At 35.5% G+C, this 27,958-nt stretch overlaps 6 protein-coding genes across 12 annotated transcripts in view; 4 read left to right on the forward strand and 2 right to left on the reverse strand.

Moving 5' to 3' along the window:
• LOC128670748 (uncharacterized protein) overlaps positions 1 to 7,217 on the forward strand; it is a 28,871-nt gene extending 21,654 nt beyond the window's left edge. The window contains exons 3-5 of the mRNA XM_053746703.2: positions 3,912 to 4,077; positions 4,673 to 4,794; positions 5,290 to 7,217. Coding sequence (XP_053602678.1) covers positions 3,912 to 4,077; positions 4,673 to 4,794; positions 5,290 to 6,012 — 1,011 coding nt within the window. The 3' untranslated portion in view covers positions 6,013 to 7,217. The remainder of the gene's footprint in view (positions 1 to 3,911; positions 4,078 to 4,672; positions 4,795 to 5,289) is intronic.
• A 98-nt stretch (positions 7,218 to 7,315) lies between these two features.
• Positions 7,316 to 8,402, forward strand: LOC128670749 (uncharacterized). The gene has a single exon (XM_053746704.1). It carries the CDS (start codon positions 7,507 to 7,509, stop codon positions 8,374 to 8,376), a length of 870 nt encoding a protein of 289 aa, XP_053602679.1. The 5' UTR covers positions 7,316 to 7,506; the 3' UTR covers positions 8,377 to 8,402.
• An 86-nt stretch (positions 8,403 to 8,488) lies between these two features.
• LOC128670821 (piggyBac transposable element-derived protein 4-like) lies at positions 8,489 to 12,397 on the forward strand. 2 transcript variants are annotated; one of them, XM_053746811.1, is made up of 3 exons: positions 8,489 to 8,865; positions 9,108 to 9,518; positions 10,142 to 12,397. In XM_053746811.1, exons 2-3 carry the CDS (start codon positions 9,108 to 9,110, stop codon positions 11,999 to 12,001), a joined length of 2,271 nt encoding a protein of 756 aa, XP_053602786.1. In that variant the 5' UTR covers positions 8,489 to 8,865; the 3' UTR covers positions 12,002 to 12,397. The 2 variants fall into 2 exon arrangements, with proteins under 2 accessions (XP_053602786.1, XP_053602787.1); XM_053746812.1 differs by having other exon boundaries at positions 8,489 to 9,518.
• A 2,728-nt stretch (positions 12,398 to 15,125) lies between these two features.
• dib (disembodied) lies at positions 15,126 to 23,667 on the reverse strand. 6 transcript variants are annotated; one of them, XM_064436017.1, is made up of 9 exons: positions 23,434 to 23,667; positions 22,261 to 22,492; positions 21,683 to 21,867; positions 21,101 to 21,302; positions 20,798 to 20,969; positions 20,365 to 20,613; positions 20,086 to 20,292; positions 19,828 to 20,003; positions 15,126 to 15,828 (listed from the first exon to the last, which is right to left on the reverse strand). In XM_064436017.1, the coding sequence occupies exons 1-8, from the start codon at positions 23,609 to 23,611 to the stop codon at positions 19,890 to 19,892; spliced, it is 1,539 nt and encodes a 512-aa protein (XP_064292087.1). In that variant the 5' UTR covers positions 23,612 to 23,667; the 3' UTR covers positions 15,126 to 15,828; positions 19,828 to 19,889. The 6 variants fall into 6 exon arrangements, with proteins under 6 accessions (XP_064292087.1, XP_064292086.1, XP_064292088.1 ...); XM_064436016.1 differs by lacking the exon at positions 15,126 to 15,828 and adding an exon at positions 16,996 to 17,088; XM_064436018.1 differs by lacking the exon at positions 15,126 to 15,828 and adding an exon at positions 16,996 to 17,088 and having other exon boundaries at positions 20,798 to 20,957; positions 23,434 to 23,663.
• A 1,296-nt stretch (positions 23,668 to 24,963) lies between these two features.
• LOC128670865 (tRNA N6-adenosine threonylcarbamoyltransferase, mitochondrial-like) lies at positions 24,964 to 26,544 on the reverse strand. The gene has a single exon (XM_053746881.2). It carries the CDS (start codon positions 26,220 to 26,222, stop codon positions 24,987 to 24,989), a length of 1,236 nt encoding a protein of 411 aa, XP_053602856.1. The 5' UTR covers positions 26,223 to 26,544; the 3' UTR covers positions 24,964 to 24,986.
• Positions 26,545 to 26,601: 57 nt separating this feature from the next.
• On the forward strand, positions 26,602 to 27,898 carry LOC128670866 (uncharacterized protein). The gene is made up of 2 exons (XM_053746882.2): positions 26,602 to 27,050; positions 27,318 to 27,898. Exons 1-2 carry the CDS (start codon positions 26,830 to 26,832, stop codon positions 27,679 to 27,681), a joined length of 585 nt encoding a protein of 194 aa, XP_053602857.1. The 5' UTR covers positions 26,602 to 26,829; the 3' UTR covers positions 27,682 to 27,898.
• Positions 27,899 to 27,958: the final 60 nt, after the last annotated feature.

Consider the following 27,958-nt stretch of genomic DNA (forward strand, 5'->3'; position numbering starts at 1 on the left):
AGGTACTTAACAAAACTGCAACTATACAATTGTAAAATATTTTTAGTTTGTGCCTGTCTTGCCTTTGCCTACCTGTCATTATCCATAATATGGAAGTAGGGAATTGCCTGTATTGCAGTTCATATTATTATTTTCCTTCTTTTTCTTTACATTATAGGTGTTTATTTTGACCACTTGATAAATCTAATGTGGCTGAGATAATCGCATCAATGTCCACGTGCGTGTCTATGACTCATTTGAATGCGAGTACGTTTTGCCTAACCGAATATCGATTGTAGTAAACCAAAAATGACGTAGCATTAAACTTAAGAAAACTTAAGAACTGCATCTAAGCATGCAAATTTTTACTACTCTTTGGTTTGACTGGCCGCTGCGGGTTTTTAAACGATTATTGTCATGAGTGCTACGGTTCCTTGTGAAAAATAGTGTAATAATAGAGGTATGTAGTACCAATAGACACTAATACATATTTCTAGAATTGAAGTGTTTTAAAATTATTTTTGTTAAACGGTATGCCCATTCCGATGCCTTGTTTCGAAATCGGAATTATAAAATCACTTAATTTCAGCTTTCGATTAAACATGTCAATCGAGTCAAAATATCATATCAGGCTTGTTTCATAAATGATGAAAATGATAAATGCATCCGCCAATCATAATGACTCTTAATTTCTGAACTGTGTACATGCGAAAGTGAACTTGATTATCTATTACGCTTCGCCTCCACTAACTATCATTACATGTCATCATAAAATTTTACATTCAAAGGAACTTTACAGAAATTGAAAAACACGAATGCAGTTCTAACGTCATATGATCGTCGTCGTCGTCATATGATTATCCAGGAAAGATAATGCGTACCTCACACATCTGTCTGTATCTGTGAAGGAAAAATGAATTTAATAGCACAAAAATTATTAGAGTTAAAACTGATTTTCTAAAAAAAATTCCAGTTAGGAGGTTTTTGTACTTCACCGTCAACAACACATTTTAGTACTCTTGTAAAATACAAAGATATCGTCAATGCGATTTCAATAATGTTCTCAAATGCTACATCCAACAATATTACCGAATCCACAAGGTAAAACTATTTTGCATTGTTTTTGTCACTTTTGGTCCTATCCGTTTCTAATCTGAGATATTTGTTAGTATTTCCGCGTAGATCCTTCGGTTTAGTACTATTTAGTACAATGTACTTCGGTGGCCTACCCACGTAGACAGCCGAGGCTGCCAGTGTTATAGGCCGTGAAAACATATTGTTATTCCATGATGCCTCTGTGAATAAGGTTGTATGCTTGTCATCGTAGTTCAGCACTTCCTTTTGTTTCTAACATGGAAATTGTTGTTTGTTTTCCTAAACAACACACAAGTCTTTTTTACATTGTGAAATTTACAAGGCTGGTTATTGTTGTACTTAATTACAAGTAGGTACTAACGAATTCAGTAGTAGTAGGAAGTTGTAATGAATTCAGTTTATATACAGATTTCAATAAACTGACTCATGTTATCCTCTGTTTTTTAGTTAATTTCAGGTTTATATATATTTTGACATCACAAAATAATTTCAAACGAACATGAACGACATGTTATGCATGTAAATATTATTAATATGGGCTGCTTTTATTACTTTCCTTGTTGAATTTTGTGCATGCATATGTATTTACTTACTAAATACCTACATTCAATAGCGCAACTAATCTTTGCCAATAAAAACCTAGACTTGTTTCACTTTTGTATGAAGTAGATGAGTACTCAGATCCATGTGTTTCGTAGTTCCACGCGGCCTTCGGGGCTCGGTTGGTATCTATTGTTCAGTAAATTACTGAATCCGACTCTAATCCAAGCCAAGCCCATTGTTTCTCACAGCCGACTGCCCGATTTTACGGACTCTGCACACAACTGACATCTCAATAAAAACAACGCGTTCCGTGATGAATAAAAATCACGATAAATTCAATGAGACACACGATAATTTGGTAGCACGCACACCAAATGAGACGACATAAAGATTAATGATGATGAAGATTAGATACGAAAAAACGCGGTATGTTTTCTCCTAGATTATTTGGAAGTAAAGGTTTTTCTTTTTGAAGTGAAAACTTCTTTAGCGGCGTTGTACACTTTTTGTGATGGGTAAAAAATGTTAAACTCGCGTCAGGACACGTGACCCTGATCGAAAATTCGTAAGACGTCAAAAATGCACGCGATGAAGATCACTAATACGCTATTAATAATTCTGGGCAGATTGAACAAAACAACGTTACAATACATGTTCATTAAGCAACTAGTTGCTAATCTATCTGTATCCTTGACACCACTTGTTGTTATAAACAATCCAGACTCCCACACTCCTCCAACCCGCGATTTATGAAATTAATACAGGTACAAATCGCTGCCGACCTTGATAGAATTTACCATTACTTAACAAGGAATCAGTAAATCCATTACCATACACTTAGAATGGCTGCTTAGGATATCGTATTCAATCAAAACAAAAATCTTGTACAAAATTTGTAATTGAAATCATTCATTTGTATGAATGCAATGGAGAGGCAATTTGAAATAAACCGGTAGGTACCTTATTTTGTCGCTATTAGTTACATTAAATTATCCAACTCCAGAAATATACTTATTAAATATACCTATACAACATTGTGGCGTGAATTATATTAACATATTTCATACATGATTCGTCTAATTAAATAATCTTGATCGTGATTTACGCACAATCATGTGGATTGCCTGAATTAGTTAACATTCCGTAGCAACATTGTTAATTGATGCACGGCGTTGCTTTAATAAATATCCTCGTGGGTGGTGACTATTGGTGAATATTTCCTGCAGATTTAAAGATTTTGATATATATGTTTTTAGTTTTGCTAATCTTAAAAAAAGGTTTTTTTTACAAAAAATATATCTTTGACACCAGCTTTTATTGTTGTCAGAGAGATCTTATAGCATTAAATAAAAATAATGTCCGTGCATGGAGTTCGCACGTCTGGAGCCGTTCCTGGATACATCAGGTCATGCTTATCAAAATAATGCAATGTCATCCAAACTAGATGTGTGTATCAATCTCAATCGGTTGAAGATACCTGCTTCAAATTTGAGTAGCAAGATTACCTGAATAGAGTTAGATACATAGGGCATAGGGACATACATAATTACATTACAACAAAGATTTTCACATAGAAACAAAACGAGATTTTTTAGTAACTAACTTTTAATTTAGTTATTAGTAACCTACTTTAATTGTGACACCTACTGTAAAAGTGTCACAAATCATTTCTAAAAGCCGATAGGTATTAAAAACAATGAAACCAAGCTTTGTAGACGTCTTTTTGTCACTAGAGCCAGATTTACCAAGACGCTAAGAACATATAGTCCAATTCAAAAGTGTGATCATATGGAACACGTGAATCTTAAATGCTTATTTTTTTGTTAGTTTTTTTTTGCAAATTATAGTGCAAGAGTGCAGGCATCTCGCTTGTTAGTTTTTTTTTAATATTTTTTTATTTACTTTAAACGTGTTTTGTTTTTTTGTGAGACCTAGCCCTAGCAAAAAACTTATTTTTAGGCTAGTACATAAAAATTTACGTTCTGTTACTACTTCCCAATCAAGGGCTCCCGCCCTTAATTGAGAAGTAATTAGATAGTATGAGCTTTTTTCGACCGCTTGGAGTGGGATTTCATTTCGCATATACATTATATCCGATATTCGAATCAAACAAAGACTATGAGAAATGAAAAAGTAAAAGGACTTCGCGCAAAACTACTGCAAAAGATAGAGTGCGTTAAACTCAGACAATTTTTTCCCAGATATATCACAAACCTTAACCACGATAGATATGTACCTACTTATTATACGTATGATAGATTAAAATGTAAATCGTTCTATTATTAAACTTGCAGGTATGTGCTTGCGGGGCTCTAGCGGCGCTCGACGGGTACAGTCCGCAGCAGGACCCGGACCAGTTTCACATACAAACAGATGAGGATGACGAACGCTACTTCTTGTACCAGACGCACAACGGCCAGTACCGTAAGGAACGCAGACTGAAGGACGGATCCGTTGTTGGTAATAATATTTTTATACGTGAAGATTGTAAAATATCAATAAACTAGTAGTAAAACTTTGTTCAATTCTTCGATCTTGAATGAATGACTGAAAATCTACAACACTTCAATTATTTTTCCATACCATTACATAGGGACGCCTGCAACACCATATATGTGCCACACGGGTGTCACACGAGCGTTGCCTAGGATCGTTTGCCACATTACCCTGTAATTATTGTAATTGTAAAATAACCAGCGTTCTCTCGGATACCTGGACATTGAAAATTTGTACCTTGAATAACCATAATAAAATCTTAATTTTCTGTACAAAATTGTATCTATTCGCAAAATATGTTTGTTGGCCGTATTATATTTGTGTAGTAAATAATGTTATTCTTGATAATAATGATCAAGCTGCAGCCCTGTAATTTGTATATCTGTGATAAATATATTTTTCTCAGGGCTAGGGCTCACTTCACGAGCTTGTGTGTTTTTGTTTTCGACAAAAAGTACATATTAACACTCGAGTTGTTTACCCCAGACTACAGTATAATAAATGTAGGTACCACGCCCCGACCAACTTATTTCAAATTACTGCCAAATTATGTTTTCAGGGACGACAGGTTGGGTTGGTGCCGATGGGTACTTACGACTGCAGGACTACATAGCTGACCAAGATGGCTACAGAATCTACAAATCTAAAACGGTGTTTGTGGGACAGAATCGCCCAATTGGTGTAAGTTTAGTTGGTTTTATATTGGTTGAGATATGATTATACTTGTAGCGGGAGCTAGGTGATTATGCTCGACCGCCACTAAGGAAAGATCTTCCCGCCAGGCTAGGTGTTGCGCCTGGGGAACCGCTCGGCTCCGACGGTGTCATGTCGGAGGTTGTATTTATGCTTCCAATCGAAAACGCACTGTCTGCGCGGTCTAGGCTTGTTAGCTGTCCATAGTGAGTCGACCGTCATGCCATCTGTCCGTAGTGTCCTGGATCACTTGTGTGTCTTGTTATTGCGTTATGCGTTTGGTCGGCTTTTTACATCTGCGCCGTTGTGCATGTGGCGTGGTAGATGTCGCCACATACTAATTTATGAAAATCATGAGCTTTCAAAATGCCGAAATTCTGATGTCGCGACATTAAAAGCCCTAAGAGATCGAGAAAATAATACGTAGCCGTTAGTACATGGTACGGGTACTTTTATTTAAAAAAAAATGCTTTTCTATTTTAGGAATCACTGAAAATTGCAAAGACTGCTCCGACGGATTCTGGCTTCGGTGTCACACCTGCACCTCCCGTACATCAAGCCCGGGGCCCTCGTCCGATCAGCTCGACCACACCAACACCGTTCCCATCATCTTCACGGCACCCCCCATCCTTCACAGCTGAAGTTTCAGTGACTCCTCCACCACGCGCATACTCTAGCCCAACACCAACCCCTCAAGTTCATGTATCACCAAATTCAGTTGGCTTGTCTACCACTTTCAACTTCAAGCCCACAGTTCCACCAATCACCAATAGTGAAGCGTCACCTTCTCCAAATCCATATGATTACGATTCATCGAATACTAATACAATCGATGATGGTTACTACGCAAGCGACAGCACTCGCTTGGACGTATTCAATCCTAACTCATACAGGCATGCTGATGAATGGCTAAGAAGACAACGCCCTGGCGTAAGGCTCGGTGACGGATACACGCCGCAATTTTCACAATATGATGGCGTCGCCTTCAGACAAAATGGATTTAGGTACTACTTACCCAAACAGTATCACGAAGAAGATTCGAGTAATTCTAATGAACGAACTGGAAGCTTCGGTTACATCGATCCCTTTGGCATACGTCGTGTTATTTATTACAATACTGCTCCAGGAGAAGGCTTCCAAGTTCGCAAAAACAACAGATACGTCGGGCACGATGCAACTCCATACGACCCGCGGCCTGTAGTTTGATGTACATGTCTACAGCTAGAAGGTCTCTCAAGATACCACCTAATGTGATATATAAAAAATTGGTGCGTAACTGTGTGTGAATTTTCCTGCGATATGGTAGACCTAACATATTATGGTCTTATTTAGGGATTGAAGTTACCTAATGTTTATTTATCAGTATTGTTAGACACAAGGACTGAATTCGTAAGAGGCGAAACGATTGATCATTCGAACGAAGCGAACGTCTTAGCCATTAATTTGAATTAAGCTTAGAATAAATTTATCGACATATTTAATGCTATGTCTAACAAGGTTACCTTTTGAGTACCTAATTCATTAAGATCAAGATCTTAACTCTAAAGAGTGTAATTTGTAAAAGTTATCATTTATCAATCTCAGTGCCATTACTTACTTTGAGATATTATTTCGGCAGTATACTTACTATCAAACACAACATTATACCTATGATTATTTTAAAAAATGTAGCCATTACAATTTATTTATAAAGTATATTTTATTTTAAAAATACAAAACAATATAAAAGCAAAGCAAGCATGCATATTTGGAATAGTGATTCACATTTTGCACCAATATGGATATTAGAGGATTTATTTACAAAACAAGTCATCGAACTCATTAAATTAGATACACATAATGTTATTTAAATTTATGTAACGGTACCTACCAATGTAGAATGTGAATATATAATACACCTACTGATTTGGTCAAAAAATATCTAGATCTGACAACATATTTTTTCAGTATTTTGTTATACCTATTTGCAGATAGGATACCTATAATTACGACATAATTTCTAATAAAAAAAACCTATTCACTTTACAAAGTACGATTATTGTAAATAACGAAAGTCATTCTTAAATGTTTAAGCTGGGGGTAAGTTTTATAATAATGGATGTCACTGCTAATAATTTGCTATTTTCAGCTGTTGCAGTCACAGCCCAAAATATGACAAATATCAACTTGTTGCAGTGACTTGACTACCAAATGGGTATTAATTTAAAATATTAATAAACAGAGGATTTATATTACTGTAACAAATATAATTAGTGTTCTATTTGTATACCTACACAAACTTTTGTTGTATTATCCCATTCACGAAATTTATATTTATCTACTTCCTAACATATTATATATATTATTGTGTAAACTAATCACCTATCTACACTTAAAGTTATTTATTTTAGTAATAAAAATGTTAACTTGTACATTTTGTATTATTTTCCTTATTCCTTTCCTTATTTCGTAATTCATAAATAACAACCTGCATTCAAAACTTAATGAATGACATTAAAAATAGATTAGGTACAACAAGATATAATTATTGATAATCGTGTTTAGTGCGTTGTCGAATTTCTCCTCTTTATTATAATTAGTAAGTAATACTTATATAAAGAAACATCTTCAGACATTGTGTTAGTATTCAGTGATACTCAAAAGGTAATGTTAACATTTTAAGTATTTGTGACCTTGGTTAGACATTGATCTTATAATGTAATGTTATTTTATTTTAGGAAAATGAAATCAGCAATCATTTGTTTATTTTTGGCAACCAGCGTTCTTGCTCAACATGGACATTACCCATACCAGGGCGGCAATCTTCCATTGGACCACCACGACGACGTCTACAACAGAGATTTATCCACTTTAGTCTACAACTTTGAACAACTGCGGAGAGATCAGCCACCGCAAATTGAAGCGAGAGAAGAGGACCTCGGCAGATACATATACAGACCGCGGACTACTACTGTGGCTGCTCCACCAATGCTCGACTTCCCCGCACACATTCCTGAAGTAAAATTATTGCCAGAACCATCACGCCCGTCTATCATCGGAGCATCTACAACCAAACCATTTATCGGACAGACCTGGAACCAGATTATTAACAAGCATTTACCAGCGACCATCCCCCCGCCACCAGCTCCCAAATGGTTAGATCTCTCTGATTCCCTTAAAAATCGTGAAGTCTATCAGCCACATTACAGTCCAGTACAGCAGGTACTGCCAATGCCCATGTATCATCAAAAGGTTTCACAAATGCCCGCTGAACCTTTGCCTTACTCAGCATATTCGCAATACAGTGGTGTGGAATATGTTCCTACTACAACAACCACAACTGCAGCGCCTTACTCACACTACATGCAAAATTCCGAACCGTACTTCCAGCAGTCTGTGCCGAGAACTCCAGCTCGCCAGTCCCGGGGGCAACACAAATTCAGCTGGGGCGACGTACTGCCAACGGAATCCAAGCAACCTGCCGTCACTACACCAGCTCCTGTGGCCTATAATCCAGCCTCTCGTAAAATAAACCTGCCATCTTCAATGCCCACACTGACGCCATGGTCTGGAGACAACTTTGGTAAATAATTTGTAGAAACTTATAGGAAAATAAAAAGATCAATAAATTACGTTTTTAATTTCATAGATAAATAAACCCACAATCATATAGTAGTTAACGATCTATTGAAATGTAAATAATTAACACTTTCCGGGGCAGAACGGCGATTTTCGTGATTTGCGAAAATCACAATATGACACAACGCCTATTTACGCTAAAATATTTTTCAATTTATTTGCTAGTACGGACATAAGCGTGAAGATTTCATAGAGTCTATATGAAGTCACATGTTTACTGTCACAACGCAAGCAATTTCAATGGTGTACTGTCACAACAGAAGATTTTTAGCTGCAAACGTGTGGCCTTACACACACATGTAAACGTTCGCATAGTAAGCGTGTCGTGCCGCCACGAAGATAGCCGACGCGCGACTATAGCGCTGTGGTCGGTCAGTAGCGCAGTGCCACAGTGGGGGGCGATCGCTTGCGGCCGCGCAGTTTCAGCACGTGGTGTTTGTGGTTAGTATTTTATTCAATTTATTATTTTCTTGCTTTTTTGGAGTAAAATAATAACATGCCAATTATTTGTGAAATGTGTTTCAGAGAATTGAGTGTATTTTACGATAAAAATGACATATTTTGTACACCCTAACCTGTAACTATAATTATTATTATGTTTTATTGTATGTTGTATATCTATTGCAATCGTGTTATGTTGCTTCTGGTCTGGCTGTCTGTTACAATAGGTATTTTACTTATAGATGGCTACTAGAAAGAAGAGGGCACGTCAAAGCGAGAAATCCAAGACCTTGTTTGGAGCAGAAGAGTCAGGTAGTAGTCATGATCCGTTCTCTGACGTTGAAGGTGAATATGACTCCGACAAAAATTTTGAACCACCCGTGGAATATTCTAGTGGCAGTGAAGAAAGTATTTTTGACACACGTCCGCAGAACATACCCCGATCTCTGTCAGGAAGTGAGGAATCCAGTCAAGAATCTGATGAAAACTCTGAGAGTGATGACGGGACAGAAAATAACTCAGCTGAAACTCAGGAAGAAGGTGAGGATGCCGACGTAAGCAGCGACCAAGAAAGAAGCTCAATTCAGGGTGTTAGGGCTAGATCGCCCGAGCGGGTTTCTGGAGAAGAAGTTACACATCAAGAAGAAAATGAGGTAAACTGCTATTTGATACTTACCTTGAAGTTGAAACTTTGAGTTCAATTTTTTTTATAACCTATTTAATTAGTACAGTCAGCGTCATAAACATCTACACACTTTAGTACCCTAACACGTTGTAATAAGGTGCTATAGTGTGTAGATGTTTATGACGCTGACTGTACATATGTTGTAAAACCCAAAATGCGACTATACCTAAGTTTAGCCGACTAAATTTAGGTGTATCCGCATTTCGGGCTTTAGCTGTAACACATATCGCACTAACAATACAATAAGTAGTGTTGTAACTCAAAATAGGTAATTTTTCAGAATCAAAAAAGACTTATAAATCACTTCCTATTATAGATACACATAAAATGAATGTTTTCTGTGTTTTTGAAATGAAATTTTTGGCATTATTACAACGACGGTTTTATTGACTTGTGGGGCATTGAATTTTACGTTTGTTTATAGTGTTATGTCAAGTTAGATGTATTTTCAGTTACAACACTATTGTATTATTAGTGCGATATTATAAAGGATACAGGTAATTGAGTGTTGAATTGAAACTGTAAAATTTATGTACAGATTTATTTGATTTATTGTCAATAGTATGTTTACATTACTTTTTGTTCATACAGGACCAAAGCAGCAGACCAGAAGATTCACACGTTTCGGAAGAGGAAATCAGCCCAAGTCAAGACGAACCGATTACCGATCGTCAATCAAGCGCCAGTCAACCACCAGTGGCCCTAGTTTCTGATGGAAGAAATCAAGACTCTGAAGATTTTCCTTTGCCGCAACCACAGGCACAAGCTGAAGTGAGAGAGCGTGAGATAGAGGTCAGTATAGTTCAAGAAGAAAATAATGCCGGAAATCAGCTTAGTGTCAGTAGAGGACACAGACATTCGGTGAATCCTGTGCGCCGAGGTACTCCTCCACCAACTGAAAGGATTTGGGAGGAAAATGTATTAGATATTCCTTCATTTGAGTTCAGATCAGCTGCGGAAGGTCCGACTTTTGAAGTAAATGAAAATACCACATGTGAAGCAGTATTTAATGAAATTTTTACACCAGAGATGTTAGAATATTTAGTTGAAAGAACAAATTCTTACGGAGAAGCCCTAACAAATACTAATCGGCCGCATACACGCCATGCGCGAAACTCTGTATTCCGACCAACAAATACAGAAGAGATGAGAAAGTTCCTAGGGCTCATATTATTAAATGGTCATATTCATGTCCCAAACCAAAGAAAACTTTTCACTTACGATGATCCGCTGTACTTCCATCCCGTATTTAATTACACAATGTCCTGTAGAAGATACGAACAACTACTGCGGTGCTTATATGCAGCTGATTTGGGTGCAGATGGAGGTGCAAAAATTGAAGGATTCATCAATACACTGACACAAAATTTTCGAAACAAATTTAACCCTGGAGTAGATTTGTCTCTTGACGAGTCACTGTTGCTATATAGAGGGCGTTTGATGTTTCGACAATATATAAAGTCAAAAAAGGCGAGATACGGAATAAAATTTTACGTTTTAACGACATCTGATGGCTATGTGTTAAATATTAAAATGTATACTGGAGCGGAAGATGCAGATTCAACTGTGAGAAAAACAGATAAATTGGTCCTTCGTTTGATGCGTCCGTATGTGCTAAGAGGGCATAATCTCTATATGGACAACTTCTACAACTCTGTAACGCTTTCAGAGAAGTTAATAGATTTACAAACTCATTCTAATGGAACCCTGCGAAAGTCTAGGAAAGACAACCCAAAAGACGTCACAGGAAAGAAACTAAATAAAGGACAACATGTCTGGGCTAGAAAAGGAAGAGTTTACGTAAGTGCATGGAAAGATAAAAGAGAAGTCTGTATGATTACAACTTTGGACCACCCAGAACTTATTGAAGTGACAAACAGATTTGGTAAAAAGAAAACCAAACCCATAGAAGTTCATAGATACAACCAAAAAATGGCGGGCATAGATCGAGCTGACCAAATGGTCAGTTATTATTCGTCACCAAGAAAGACCATTCGGTGGTATAAAAAGGTTCTTTTCCACCTTTTGGACACGGCTGTTTGGAATTCTTTTTACATTTTCAAAAACTATGTGAAGAAAAACACAAAGTACGAGTTCATAAAATACAGAGAAGAACTGATCCGAAAACTGATTGGATTGAATGAAGAAAAAGGAGTCGATTTAGTACAAAAGTCTCATAAACACAATAGCCGACGATTTGTGGTTCAACCTGATCCAGTGCCCCAAACACAACCTGAAGAAGCATCTGCTTCCCCATCGACTTCCAATCACGGACATTGGCCTACACGCATGATGCCTTCTTCAGCATCAAAGAAGAAGTTTGCATTTTTGTCATGCAAGCAATGCTCAAAGAGTAAAATACGACGAGACACGAGCTATTACTGTAAAGGATGTGACAAATCTCCTGCATTGTGTCCATCGTGCTTCGAAGACTGGCACAAAGATCTCTAATATAATAGAAATGATACTTATATTTTGTTATATCTGAACTTGATACTGACGTTTTTAAGTTTTTTTTATTGTTATGTTTGCTGTGAAGAAGTCACATTTTTGTTTTCTTAAAAATAAATAGATACTGTAGGTAAATAGGTATAATAACAGGGTAAATTACTTTTATTTTATTGTGAGGAAGAACAAATTTTAAGTTTTTGTTAAGTTTCGTTTTATTTTTTTGTACACCCAGTATCATAAAGATTGATAAAACTGTGATTTGATGGAAAAATATGTTCCTACTTAGACTATAAGATTTAACTGATTAAAAAGACTTGGAATATAAAGACTGTATCTAAAGTTTGTCAATTATAGTTATTAAGTTGTAAACAAATTATAGTATGTGATTTAATTAAAGTGACTCTATTTTTTTCCTACAAAAAACACTTCGTACACAGGTATTGTGCAAACAATCATCAAAGGATTTGTAGTAAGTAAATATGCAACTTTACGTTTAATTATATACCAAAAACGTCTAAATCCGTGACGTAACAAGGCGTTGTGTCATATTAACGCAGTACATCTCTATTATTACCGGTCAGCACGTCTATTTGCGCTGACATACCAAGACGTTGTGTCATTTCTTAACTGTTCTTTTGATCAATTTTGGATACATCTCGACACAACGTCTGTTTACGTGTCACGTACTAAGACGTACTGTCAAATCCACAATATGAGCAGCAATGCTATACGACAGTACGCCTATTTACGGTCACGTACCCAGGCGTTGTGTCAGAATTTTACAGCATGCATGTAAAACCACATGACAGTACGCCTATTTACGTGTCACGTACCCAGGCGTTGTGTCAGAATTTTACAGCATGCATGTAAAACCACATGACAGTACGCCTATTTACGGTCACGTACCCAGGCGTTGTGTCAGAATTTTACAGCATGCATGTAAAACCACATGACAGTACGCCTATTTACGGTGACGTACCCAGGCGTTGTGTCAGAATTTTACAGCATGCATGTAAAACCACATGACAGTACGCCTATTTACGTGTCACGTACCTAGGCGTAGTGTCACATTAAGGTAGAGTCTGATGTAGTTATAATGGCAGTACGCCTACGTACAGAGACGTACTGCCATGTCAGCAGTTATAGTATCTTTAAATATGTGACACTACATTTATAGACGTGGTTTGAATTTGTATGAAAAAAAATAGTGCCACATTTGGTACTTGATCTAGTGAATAGTGTCCTTGAAAGTGTTAAAACATGTTTTATTTAACAAATCGCACGCCGAGTTTTAAATAGTATAACTACTCAACAATGTGTTCGTAGCAATCAATGTTGTTATAATATATGTCCAAGTAATAGTTCAAGTAAAAGTAATAGTTAGTAGTAATTATAGTAACATTTTAGTTTTTGTCTTCGGAAATATGATCATATTTCTGCGTATCGATCGGAGCTTAAATGGCTTCCTATCCGACAACGTAGACAGCTACGGCTGCTCTGCACTCTATTCTCAGTTCTTTTGAACCCTCAAGCTCCTAATTATCTTAAATAACCAGCATTTAAGATAATATATTTCTGACTCCCATGAACGGCAACTACGTTCTTCCAACTCGCGCCTCTTTTATATACCCCTTTTCCGGACCTGTTTCATGGCCAATTCCTTCGCCCTCCAATCTTCACGACTCTGGAATGCTTTGCCCGCTGACATTACCATCTTAAATAGCAAATTTTCTTTCAAGAAAAGAGTTCATGCTCATCTTTTGGACTCCTTTTCCTCCTGATTTTCTCTTTTCTGTTTAGCTTTTATCTGTATTTCTTGGACATAATTTTTATTATTTTGGTTTGTATGTATTCATATATTGATATATATGTAGTCTTATTATATTATATGCTTTGCTATTTATATTTATATTTTATATATGTAGTTATTATTGTATTTTAGTATATGGTAGTACTTATTTGTGTTTAAGATATTTTTGCGCCAAACAACTTTTCTCTGTTTCTCCTAATGGTTAGCTGGGAGAGAATGCTTATAGCATTAAGTTCGCCATTTGTTTATAAGTATGTTTTTACTTGGAATAATAAAGTCTTATAAATAAATAAATAAATAAATAAATAAATAAATAAATAAATAAATAAATAAATAAATAGTTCATAAATAACTAAATAACTAACCAGTTATGGCCAAGACAAGCAAGCAATGTGAGTTTGTTGGTTTTTCCTCTTCTGGATTGGCAGGTTCCTCAAGATCTGGTTTGTCTGATTTTTCTGAAGATCCATCGGACATTTTCTCTTTTTCCTTTTTGGCTCATTTTCGAATACAACTCATGTAGAAGAGGAACATTGACGTCATAGGAGCTTCAGGAATAATTGCTGGTGTAACCTTTTCTTTATTTTTTTCACCCTTTGGCTCTGCAATCAAGAGTGGCATAGCAACTTCTAGGTAGCGGCGGGTATCCCATGACACATGCTACCAAAAATATACATCCCAAAGCAATAATCTGAAATAAAAATATGATTCAATAAATATATTACAAGAGACAAAATATATCTAAGATGGATTAAAGTGGTAAAGTATCATCTTCGGTCTGGTCTTGCTTTTCCATGTGCTAGAATGGCTTCTAAAACAAATATTCTACTTTTATATGTGTAGTTTTTTATTAGACAATTCGTAGTTCAAAGAAATTGATTTAGTGATGTTAATAATGATGACGATGATATATATATTCTTGGCCATTTTTCGGCTATGGTGACTGATCATTACTGTTTCGGCGTTGTATGTTGATGTGCCTTAAAATGGCTGAAGTATCCATTTTGTCCTAAATGTCTAGATCAGTGCGGACATTGATAATGTTGATATCAATGTGTGGAATATTGTTAGAATTACCAACTGTCTACCTTTTTAGTATCTATCGATATTTTAGATTAGGTACTTCCAAAATCAAAACTATATTGATCAAAATCACGCAATGGATTTTGATCAATATAGTTCTGATTTTATAGGTTTGAAGAAGAAAGTTCAGAAACAGGCAGACAGAGGCGGAGGGCGACTTTGTTTTATCTTTACAAAATAATCTATGGATAACCAAACATAAACAATTATAAAATAAATAATAAATATTAGTTTTGTAAATATATTTTATTAGGAAAAAATCTTCCAGAAATACATAATTTATCATAGCTTTAATAGCAAAGTCATTGTCAGTTATTTTATTGTTACAATACAATTTTCGTGGAATTAGATGTTAAAAAAAAACAAAGTTTTATTTTGTGATTAGTATTAGTTATTATTTTAGGACAACAGGAATGCGGTAGTTGGCTGGTTGAAAAATTGTGGTTGGTTTGTTGGCAAAAGATAGGATATTTGATACAATCGGGAGATCTGTTAATTGATCAAAAATATTTGGCAGCCATGATGGCCATGAAAAGCGAACAATATGTGGGTGGATCCCGTCCACCTTTATTAAAATGGGCTTCTCTTCCGGCTTGGCAGGTTCCTCAGTGGAAGATTTATCGGATTCTGAAGGTTTTTCGCCATTTTCTGCAGGCTTTTCCACTATCTCTTTTTTAGGCTCGTTTTCAATTACAACTTCATGGATAACAGGAATATTCAAGGGAGGTAACGTGGGAGCCTCACCAATGACTGCTTTTTCTTCCTGTTTTTCACCTTTTGGCTCTTCAATCACGAGTGGTATACTGGTTCTTAGAAGTGGTGCAGCAGGATAATATCCCAGTGGGAATTCATAGTCAATTATTGGTGGTCGAGTCTCCGTCGCGGGGTGTGCTATGACACTTGCCACCAAAAAAAGACATCCAAATACAAACATCTGAAACAAAAATACTTCTATTAATGAAAAAATAAAACCAAGCAAAACTAGTCAAAAATATGTTTTTCTTCACCTTTAGTGTAGCACAAAGTGTATTAGAAGATATTTTACTAGTTTTGATAACACTGACATGAAAATAAAAATTCGACTTTATATATGTGTCGTTCATATTATCACTATTCATTATCTAAACCATAAATTGCATTGAGATCATATAAGAGTAATTAAAACTAAATCTTAATGCAATTGTTTAACCACAAATCAATTTGTGGTTAAGGCCAAATAACAGTAACTAGAAATCGAAATCATCGAAATTGTAGCAACTGGCTGCTCGCGAGGCTCAATATCGGGTATAAAATACCCTTTGGCTATTACTAGGTTATATTCTACTGTTTTTTACTCTTTTTCGGGATTGTATCTATCTTGTATTAATTAGAGTACGTGTAAGTACACAGCTTTTAAAATCAAAGATATACCCAAAATTTAACTACATGCCCTATGTACATAACGTAAATAACAATAAATAATTCCAAGCTTAACCAAAGATAACACATTTTTTGTCTTGCTAAGAAATTACAATTGACATAGTATCTAAGTTGAGTCATACCTACATCATTATGATTGATGGTCAATTAGATCATTACTTTAAACAAAAAAAAAATTGTTTGTCTGTACAAATTTATATTCTTTATAAAATAACCTATGTTAGGTAACGACTGATTTTACTGAAACATTTCAATATTGAGTTTAAATAATAAGATAAAATAATATATAAAGAATTTGAAAAATTGGCACCTAACCTAATAAGGTAATTAAATCAAAAACATTTTTTCTAGAATAAAGTAATAGTATTATTTATTTAAAATTTGTCTACGCAGCAACGGCTAATACGGGAGCTGGTACGACAATGGGCTCAGGTACAGGTATGGGTTCAGGAGCAACTGGGAAATGAGCACCCTCAGCTTTGAAACCGTCCAAGCCTGCCGAGTATTTGGTAACGTATGTTTTGCCATCATCACCAATATAGGTAACACTGCCATCTGTAACTAGTACATGTCCAGTACCATCACTAGTAGGGATGAGACGTCCGGTCTCACTGACAATGGTACCCTCAGCTGTGACGTAGCGGAGAGAATATTGCCCCAAGTCGTCGTGGACTTCCTGGTGTTCTAAAGCTGGTAGTGCCCTACGAGCCTCTGCCTCAGGATTGCTTGGGGCACCCAAGGCGGATACAGCTACGAGAGCAAACACGATGACAAACTGAAATGAAAATTCTAAATATAATGCACTGTAAACAAAAATAAACATTTATACAGGCTGTTACAATACCTATACTTAAATGTACGAAGTGATAAGATACGTTACTTTAGGTAAATCCTTTGCGAGGTTCCAAGTAATGATAACACTTCTAAAAAGTCGTCATAAGTCGCACCCATTACAATATAACAAATACGAAAACCTCCTTACGAGCGCTTTTTAGATGTGTTACTCGAAACTGCCCTTGAAAAACAAAATACCGAATCTTACCACTTCGTACGAATGTATTTTGTAACACTCTGTATATTTAAGTATTTTAACACAGCTATGAGAACACTAAGAGTAGTTTCACTTAAAAAATGAATATCTTACCTTCAACATATTTGTAAAAGTTTATAGCAATGTCAATATAACAGTACAAAATAAAATATAAAATGTTTTTGACAACTTCCATTTAAATAAGAGTTATTTCGAAACCATCATTAAGAAATTAGTTTTGAATCCTCCAATATCTAATTAATTTAGGTATTATTACAAAATTATCTATTATTTAAATTACTAATTATGTGGTCTAATTAAACGAGTCTCGTAATCGATAATCTGCATTTCTAATTTTACGAATTGTCATATTTGTCATTTAACTTGTTAAACGTATTTAACAACAAGTTTGTTCAATTGTTTTGACTCATCTCATGATTAACTTGTTTATTTTTTCACAAATACAAACAGATATAAATTAAAGAATTAATTTCGAACTCATATCAATTACAACAAAGTGACCACCTGATTAACATCATGGTAAGTGACTAAACATATTTTATTATTTTGGAAACTTTTTATGAGAATAATTCTAAATGAATAATCACGTATTGTTTCAGGTGACAGGAGCACTATTGTTCCTGTTAGGAACTATTAATACTTTTACATCGGCAAATCCTCTGAAACCAACCGAAATCATTATAGAAAAACATTCCGAACCTAAATTCGACAGCAAATTAACAAACTATGGACTACCAGGTTACCCACCATTCATATCCAACTTCATGGAGCATGGCACCAACGTTTTCTTCAAACCACAAATCATGTTGTCTCCTATTTTCACTCCTGAGCATCAAGTAATTTTTGATAAGGACTGCAACAAATTTTCAATGGCACCTGCTGTCCCATTTGCACCAACACCAGAATTTGTTATAGATGAGCCGGTGAATATCATAGATTCTATAATCTCCGGAGCTGAAAAACCTACAGTGAACAAAATAGTAGCTATAAACCCACCGGTAATTTCTGAAGAATTAGTTGAAATTCCCGTAAGTTCCCCAATCGTACAACCCGAGTTTGCACCACTAACTATTATTCCTGAACCTATTAATGATGGTTTTCAATCTGCAGTCATTGAAGAAGTTAAACCAGCCTCTATAACTGACGCACCTGAAGTACCACCCATTTCGGGACCTGAAGTCCCCTTGCTACCTCCAGCGCCTATAATTGAACCTGTATCATTTGTTGACTCACATGACAATACTATGTTACATGTTCTGGAAGCACCTGAACTACCTCCATATTTACCGCCCAAACTTCCACTACCAATCGTAATGACTGAAGTTTTGATAGAATGCGACAAACAAAATAAGTCACAACAGTTTAGTGATATACCTATATTAGTCGAATCTCAACCGTCTGTGATGGAAAACGTAGATATTATTATACCTTCGCCTCCAGCTGGAGAAATATTAGTTTCACAGACCGTACTAGAAGAAAAGCTAGAAAATATTCCACTAGCACCAATCTTACCTGAAATACAAGAATCGATAATCATGAATATCCCTATTAGTGAAATAAATATGTCACATCTAGAACAAGAAAATCTTATCACCACACCTAGCCCTCCGAAATTGCCTCCTATGTCTATAATGAGTTTACCAGTTAATGTTGCTCTAGAGTCAATTTCAGCAGGTCCTGAAAATCCCCTTTTCGTTGAATCTAAACCTTTACTAATAGACAATAATAAATTAGAAGAGATTGAAATTCCCGCTCCGCCGGTTCTCCTCCCAATTTCACCGGTATCCTTACCTGACACTGCTATTGTGTCAAAACCAATTATTGAAGCTCCAGAACTGCCTCCTATGGACGAACCAAAGCCTATTTTGATAGAAGAAAACAAATTTGAATCAATTGAAATCCCTCCTGCGCCGGTTCTTCCCCCAATGGCTCCTATTAATATTGCAGTAGCTCCAGCTTTTCCAGAAGTAATGACAAATGAAATTACTATTGTTGAAGTCCCCGAACATATAAAGCCTGTACCAGTTCCAGAAATTCCTTTACTAACAACTCAAGCGGTAGCCGAGGAAATCACTATACAAAAGGAAACACTGAGTATTCCTGTACTTCCAGGACTTCCACCTTTTCCATCTATTCCAATCTTAATGGAACAGCCTATGCCCGCTATGTATTCAACTGCAGAAATAAGACCTATTCTCATGGAAGAAATAAATTTACCCCAACCACTGAGCAATAAACCATTATTCATGACATTTGCCCAACCCTCTAAACTACCAATATCTGAAGTAGAATCTATAATTTCATTTCCTACATCCTGTGTGCAAAATATTGTTGTGGAACGAGTTCTACCTAACATAGTTAGAGAGGGAAAATTGGAAATATTTTCTTCTTCAAATTACCCAGTTGTATCTTCTTATTCACCATTGGCACCGAACTTCTTTATGAAAGATATAAAATACATACCTATTAGAAAATAAATTGTTTTTGAATTGCAAGTATTTTATTATTTTTTATTTTCACCCCCTCTACAAAATTCTTGGCTTAAATCTTAAAAGTATTGGTTGATCTGGTTTATTTATGAGTAAAGTTCGTACTCCAAGTTGCTTGCCGTTCCAATGCAATTTAAATTCACGTATTATCTGAAATATAAAAAACATTATAATGGGCATATGTGTAAGATTTATTAGTATCATTAATAATCAAATCTTAATAACTTATTACTCGAATCAGGGTGATGGCCATATTTTGTTCAGCTAGTCGTCTTGCAATGCATGATCTTGGGCCAAACCCAAATGGCAAGCTAAGAAATGGGTGAATATTTTCATGGTCCTGAGTGCCGCGGATCCAACGCTCAGGCTTGAAAGTCAATGGATCGTTAACGAACTGTGGCAGTCGAGAAGCCAACATGTTTTGTGTTACAATGACTGTCTGAAAAATAAAAGGTATTTAATGAGTCTTTATGAATCATTTTTTATTATACGTAAACTACAGAACTCTTACCCCTTTTGGAATCAAATATCCTCTTAATATGATATCTTTCTGCAGCCACCGGCCTACTCCAATCGAAACAGGATTTAATCTCAAACTCTCCTTAATGACACTCCTTACATAGACAGCTTTCACCAAAGTCTCGGAGGATACTTCTGCATCTTTCGTTGGAAGCAGGACGGCAATCTCTTGAAACATCTTTTCCTGAATCTCTGGGTTAGTAGCTAAATTATATAATGCAAAACTCGTCGCATATGCTGTCTGTAAACAATAGTTATATTGGGTAATCTCAGAGCAATCTCATTCCTGGACATATTAAGTACTATTTTAGAGTACCTACTTAATACTAGCATTTAAGTATAAATAGATATTTTCTGCACTGTAACATAACTACCTAAAGGCCTGCCTGTTTCACCGCTTCATGAGACATCGCAGAAATACTTACAGTATCAATAGCCGCCATCAGCATGTCGACCATCATTCCCATTAGGTCCTTTAAATCCACATTCGGCTGAGTGAGGAATGATTGCAAAAGCGAGATGTCAGTAAATGGATCATCAGCCTCATAAAAATTCACGCGATGTAGAAGTATCTCAGTTGCTACTCTGTAAAAATACCTAATTTAACTTTTACAAGTACTTAACTATTACAAGTATTTATGACATCAAAAGTTATGTATTATTAAACTATTGAAATATTGTTTAAACGAATATTATTATTTTCCCTTCCTTAACAAATTAACACTCACGTTTCCAGATAATCCTGCGACTCGGCGAGTTTCCTATACAGAGGGGTCTTGAATATTTTCCACAGAAAACCTTTGTCTAACTTCATGATTCCGCAGTTGGAGCCAAAGGCCGCTGATATCACTTTGCTGCTGCGCGACTCTGGATCTTGTTCAGAGTCAGAAAAACTGTGGAATCTTTCATTAAACCCCACTGTGCCGATCACTAGAAATAAAAAAATCTATTCGTTGTAAATATGTCATATTTAACAAGTATACCTGTTTCCTCTCATCAATGTAGATAAGAACGAACGTAAGATCTAAAAGATTATCTCAGATCACATCACATTCCCGAATATTTTCTCCCCCACAAATGTCGAAGCCAAGCATACCTACACTTTCCTACTTTCTTCTCGACTTATCACAATCTTCGGCATTATTCATGTCAGTACATTAGCAAACATATCATCCTTGGCGACATAAAGCCAGCATACTTGTCTTTACTCCTTCTTCCTGGATAGCAGAGGTGGGAGAAGAAGCGTACCAAGACATTTGTACCCAAGTGATTAGAATAAAAACAAATAGTTATCAATAATAACCAATTACCTTCTAAATTCAATCTATTTAAATAGTTCAAGAAATCATCGTTTTCAGTTACTCCGATATATTTTATCCATTGAACAAATTCTTTGATAATACCATCCGTGGCTTGTATATGAGGTTTCACGCTTTGCGGTCCAGTAAATTTCTTCTGAAATGTGCTACGAAGCCGCCACCATTCTGGACCATTTCTAAAAAACAACTCATTTACTTAACACTATTACTACCAGTCAACCATAAGACCAAACAGAGATAGCAAGGTAGGTACATAAACACTACCATACAATAAAGTGCAGTTCAGCCAAGTGCAGCATACAACTAAAGTGTCAAAGTTTAAAGCGTATTTTTTCCTATAGTTAAGTGACTATACTTACCTATTTTAAGTAGATATTGAAATCGAATACCGAATGATTTTAATTTTTATTAGGTACGTGTAATATTTCATATAATTATCCAGCAAGTGCTGTATTTTTTATGTAAAATAAAAAATACGAACCTACATGACTAAGTAGGTACCTTTTTTAAATGTTGGGTTTTTATCAGCTAATTATTTGTGGAAAATAAGAAAAACAAAAAAGTTTTACGTTGCCAACAATCCCCCAGTGTTGTAAGATTCTGGTTTGTTAAGGCGGTAATGCAGCATGGCAACATGGCTTCGTCTGGCAGGGTGCTGGTCATCCTGGCGGAATACCATCTCCATGTCATCTGGGTCAAACACGTGCAACAAGTTCACTCCTGGCGCTTCCCTGACGAGGCTCCCGTAACGCTTCCAGTTAAGTAGGGCGTTTTTATCGAGGGCTTCTGCGTCATAGTCTCCTGGAGATAAAATATTATGAAATTATGATCCGGTAATTAGGCATTTTTCAGCAGTGCTCATACCAAAATGCTACTAGTTACTTTGATATAAATTATATACATACGTATCTTAAAATAAGACGTGAAGTCGTGCCTGTGAAGGTCATGGTAATTTCTGAGTAAATACTAAAATTGACTTCTGGACTTCATTTCACTTTATCACAACTGAAATTTTAAAAAATTTTTTTTTTTTTAATTTTTTTTTTTTAACTTTTTTTTTTATCTGTTTTCAATTTATTTACAGAACTTACATACTTACGTACTTACTTACCCACATTTAGTAGCATCTAGTGATCTAAATAACCTATAATAAATGAACATGAATATCTACTGAAGTCAATATAGAATATATACCTAAAAAGTTAATAAAAATATCAAGATCCTTTAAAAAGAAAATAAACCCTTCCAAAATATTTTGCATTTTCACCTATCAACACAACGATTTTTCCTTGTGAAAAAATAAATAATAGGAAGGTAGGTATTCTCTGTAATACTACCTACTGATTATTTGTTGTAGATGTTCAGCCACCTATTTTACTACTTATGTAAAAATAAATATTTGACGACATTGACGTGGAAGCATAATATACTTAACAAAGAGTACCTAAATACGTAGAAAGCACGTCCGTTATTCGCTATGGGGGTCCTGAGTTCAATTCCCAGTGCGGCCGAATATTTGTACTATTAATCACTTATAGGTATATTTAAGCGATTAATAGTAGAAATATTCGGCTACCAATTCGTCTACACTCAACGGCCCACTAAGCGGTTTGTATCGCGGTGGTACCATCGCAGGTCCAACAGACACAAACACAACGGCACAACACACCCATAGCAATAGACGAATTGGTAGCCTATACCTATACTTATATATACCTATACCTATATATACTACTGCTTACCTATCAAAGGTAAATATTTATGCAACGTTCCAATTAATGGGTAACTCTTGGGCCCAGGAATATTTTTGAAGTCCATCAAAGTATTTTCAGTATCCACACTTGACTTGGTGAAAAATCGAACTTTTCTCAAACTTTTCGGTAAATAAATACTTTCAACTATTTTTAACATTCTGCACATGGAAGTTCGTATCACTACGAATCGCAACTGAATGATACGAAGAATATTGCATGCACATTAAAACAGAAAAAACATCACGGGCGGGTCAGATTCCTGCCTACCTGGCTACAATTTATTCTTGATGGGTGCATATGAAATGTTCTCATACATCATTTATGATATTTACCTACTTCAGATGGTAGGTACTTATAAGATAAAGCAACTAGACGGACGGGAATGTTTTAAAAGTATCGATAATTGTCCCTAGGAGAGGATCTTCTTACATGGAAACTACGAAAGTATGTAAAGTTTTATAAGTAAATATGAGTAAGTAACACAGAAATTTAGGAGTAACTAGTTACTGGTAATTAAGTAGTACCATTCACGGAGTATGTAGTTACCTACTTCATGAGACATAGACTTTCATATCTAAAATCTAATATCGCCAACTCCTCACTATTGTACTTACTTCGTGGTACCATTCGTTTACTGGGAATTGGGACCGTGTGGTGGCGGACCAAGGGGTGGCAAATCATGCCAGTGCCCCAGCCAGTGGGGGCATAAATGACAAATGTAAGATTCTGGTCAAAAATGTAGCTTTTAGAAGAGCTAATGTTTTGACTGGTTGATCTACCTCCACGCGATGACGACATGACATGACACTGATGAATTTAGTCGTGTCACACCAAAAAATTATATATGTACTGCTGGTACTGCTATTGTATACAATACATACACCTTAGACAACGAGTCGAGGTTGAGTCTACATATTGCCCGTTTTTGTTACTATTTCTTGGGTACATACTAGTTTGTAATAACTGTCTTGTAAGTGTATAATCAAATAAAATTAATACAAGATACATGTACAACGGCGGACTTCCCACGTAGGGATCTCTTACGAACGGCGATAGAAGAGGACAGTTATTCCGGTTTCTTCTAAGTATTATTAGAAAAAAAAAACTTTGTAAGAAACAATAATGGTAAGCCGATCTGGCATGATAGGGACCAACACTATTCAAATGAGTTTCTTTCGGCATTTCTTGTGTCGTTAGCAGTGGTCGTTCCGAAATGCCAGTAGTTTGTAGCTTGTGAGAAAGAACTATAAATTATTTCTCACAAGCTACAAACTACTGGCATATAAAAGTCTAATTTCTAAATAAATTATTTGAATTTGAATTTCATTGAACTCAATTAAATTATTTCTTATTAAGGAATAAAATACTTTTTTACTTAACTAAGTAAAACTCAGTAAAAGTAAAAAATAAGAGAAGTAACGAAGTAACATAATTATTTAGACTCTTCCTTCTTAACCAACAAAAACAAGTTTTGTTGTATGAAACAAGGGACAATAACCTCATAATAATTGCAACAAAAACATCAACAAAAGTAATTTTATTTATAACTTTAATTTCATTAGCTTCATTGGTATTTTTGCAGTCATAACATCATGAATTAAACTTTCACCTAAAGGACTTGTTGCTTCTATATCTAATGAATCATAATCTGTTGTCAAGTCAATGTTTTTTCTATACTTTTCCAATCCATTCCATGCTATCATAATTCCATTATCAGTACACAATTTAGATGCTGGTCTATAAAGTTTATAATTTGACTCATTACACAATATACTCAATGCATTAAATATAAAATTGTTACATGCAACACCCCCAGACACCACCAAGTTTTGGTTATCAGGTGGTATGAGTCCATTGTCCTGGCAAAACGCCATAGCCCTTTGTGTTCTGTGTACTAAATGCCTTGATGCAGCTGATAACATTGCAGCACATAAATCGTTTACTTCAGGTATAATTTTATCTGCCACTATTTCATGCTCATTTTCTTTCCTGTGAAGATGTCGTAAAACAGCAGTTTTCAATCCATTGAAACTAAAATTGCAATCTTTATACTCTGCCAATGGCAAGGGCAGTTTAAACATATGCGGGTTAGTTGCTTTGGACGCTGCAAGTTCAACTGCCTGACCTCCTGATATTTTTGAATATTCAGGCACATTCCTTAGTTTCATTCTTCTTGCAACTTTATCAAATACTTCACCAGGAGCACAGTCAATACTTTCTCCAAGAAGTTTAAATTTGTTCACATCTTGTACAACAGCTAAAAGACAATGTCCACCAGATATCAACAATACAAGAAAGGGGAAATCTATATTATAATGCATCCTGGCAACTAAAGCATGTGCTTCCATGTGGTGAATAGGTATTATAGGTTTTTTATAGCGTCGTGCTAATTGTTTAGCGAATTTCATGCCCACAGCAAGACTCAGTGGCAGTCCAGGTCTAAGAGTGACAGCAATAGCTGAAATATCTTCAACTGTTAAATTAGCTTTTTCCAAAGTATTTAATACAATTGGTTTAATGTAAGATCTGTGTAGATCTTGGGCTACATCTGGTATAATACCACCATTCCTCAAATGCATTAAATGCTGAGAATGTAAAGTCTCTGATATCAGTTCTCCTTTAACATTAATAATAGCACAACCTGTATCATCGCAGGATGTTTCGATCCCTAGAATTAAATTAGTAGACATGCTTTTCTCTTTTAAATAAAAATTGTGTGGTAATCTTTTCATGAAACACTTGTTACCTATACATATTTTTCTAGTGACAAAAATCATTTTCTTTAACCTCAAAATAAAAACAATATATTCACTGCCTTCTATTCTGTACTACAGTGCGATATTTTAAAGTAAAGTTCAAATAGAAATATTTAGTTACGTAGATTTTTTTCTATGATTTCTTTCATTTATTTGGAACACGATATGAATTCCTCTATGAACTTTGTATTGTATTATTATTTTGAAAAAGTTAACTCAACTGACTGACAGTGACTGTCAGACTGTTGCCGTTCGATAGTAAACTATCGATAGCGTTCGATAGACTATCTGTCGGATCTATCTGTATCCAGTAGGATAATAGACACACAGAAATGAAAAAAAAAATGTCATTGACTTGACGTTGTTTGACAATTTGTTTGTTTTGATTTTGACTTTGGCAACTATTTCACATCACACATTTCCAATTCCAACCATTTGCAACGCATCGTCGTGATTCGGTCAGTTCTTGGTGAAATTACAATGGCTACAAAATTATACTTAGTATAAATAACATTACAAACCCTAACGGTTGCCAAATAATGTGTAGCAACGTAATCATATCACAGTTGGCTCTGATATAGAGCGCAGTGCTTTTTTGATCAGGTGATAATTTTGTGTGGTATGAAAAATGGAATATGTAGAAAGAATCTATCGTATTATTAGAGGACAGGTAACCAGCTTACCGGTATCTGTACCGAAGACAGTTGATTATCTAAATAAATCTGTAACAAAAATTCGGTTGCCTCCATTTACTAAGGACAATATACTCTATTATTATTTGCCCATGCATGGCTTGGTCAGTTACACAACATTATCAGTGAGTGTGATGAATCCTCACCTAATGATAAGGTAATTTTGTCAGTTTTTATATCTTTAATGAATTAAATGGTTTTAGCACAAACAAGTTTATTTATTTTGGCTTGTATTTCTTATGAAATAATGTCTGACTTAGTTTTAAGTAACAAATGGGTAACTTAGCATATTGTGCTCCTTTTTTCAGACTGAATAAGAAATACTGTCCATTGGCAATTTTTTATCACTTTTTAGTATGTCTTACATATTGTTTTCCATTTAGAGTTTGTTCATATAATACATAATACATGTTTTTGTTTTCAGACTTTTTCCCAAAAGGGATTTAACCGATGTATTATTCCTCACCGCTGGTTGTGGTGCTGGGTTATGGCTGTGGGCTCGACCACACATGGCTGCAGCAGCCCCTGCACGTCGGTTCTCTTGGGCATTCCTTGGTGGCTGCTTATGGCCACTGGGTTCTATATTCCTCTGGGCAATTCTAAGAAGTTCAGTGGGTCAGAGGCCTGTCGTTGGTACAGTTCTGGGCATCACAACAGGAGCTATGCTCACTAATATTGCATTAGATTATTTTCATTATGTTGAAATGATGTTTTGTGGTGAAGTTCATCTTCCAGAAGAAGTTTATTCGCCTAATAGTGATGATGAAAAATATGATATTGATATCTAAGATAATATTCATAGTAAAGAAGAGCTTTTCCTTACTAAAGTTGTAAATAATGGAGAAATGTTATTTGTGGATACATGTTATTTGGTAGTAGTTAAGGGCACTGTTGCTTTATATGTTTGAAACTCAAATTAATTTTCACTTAGTATTGTAAATGTTATTGTGACTTATATTTCACTCTAGTCTATGCACTGACTGCTTAATAAATTATATAAATTTATGTCATTTTTTATTTCTTGGGGATCCCCAATAGACAGTATTTATTTACTTGTATGCTAAT

The sequence above is a fragment of the Plodia interpunctella genome, chromosome 6, assembly GCF_027563975.2.
Source record: "Plodia interpunctella isolate USDA-ARS_2022_Savannah chromosome 6, ilPloInte3.2, whole genome shotgun sequence".
Classification (NCBI taxonomy): Eukaryota; Metazoa; Arthropoda; class Insecta; order Lepidoptera; family Pyralidae; genus Plodia; species Plodia interpunctella.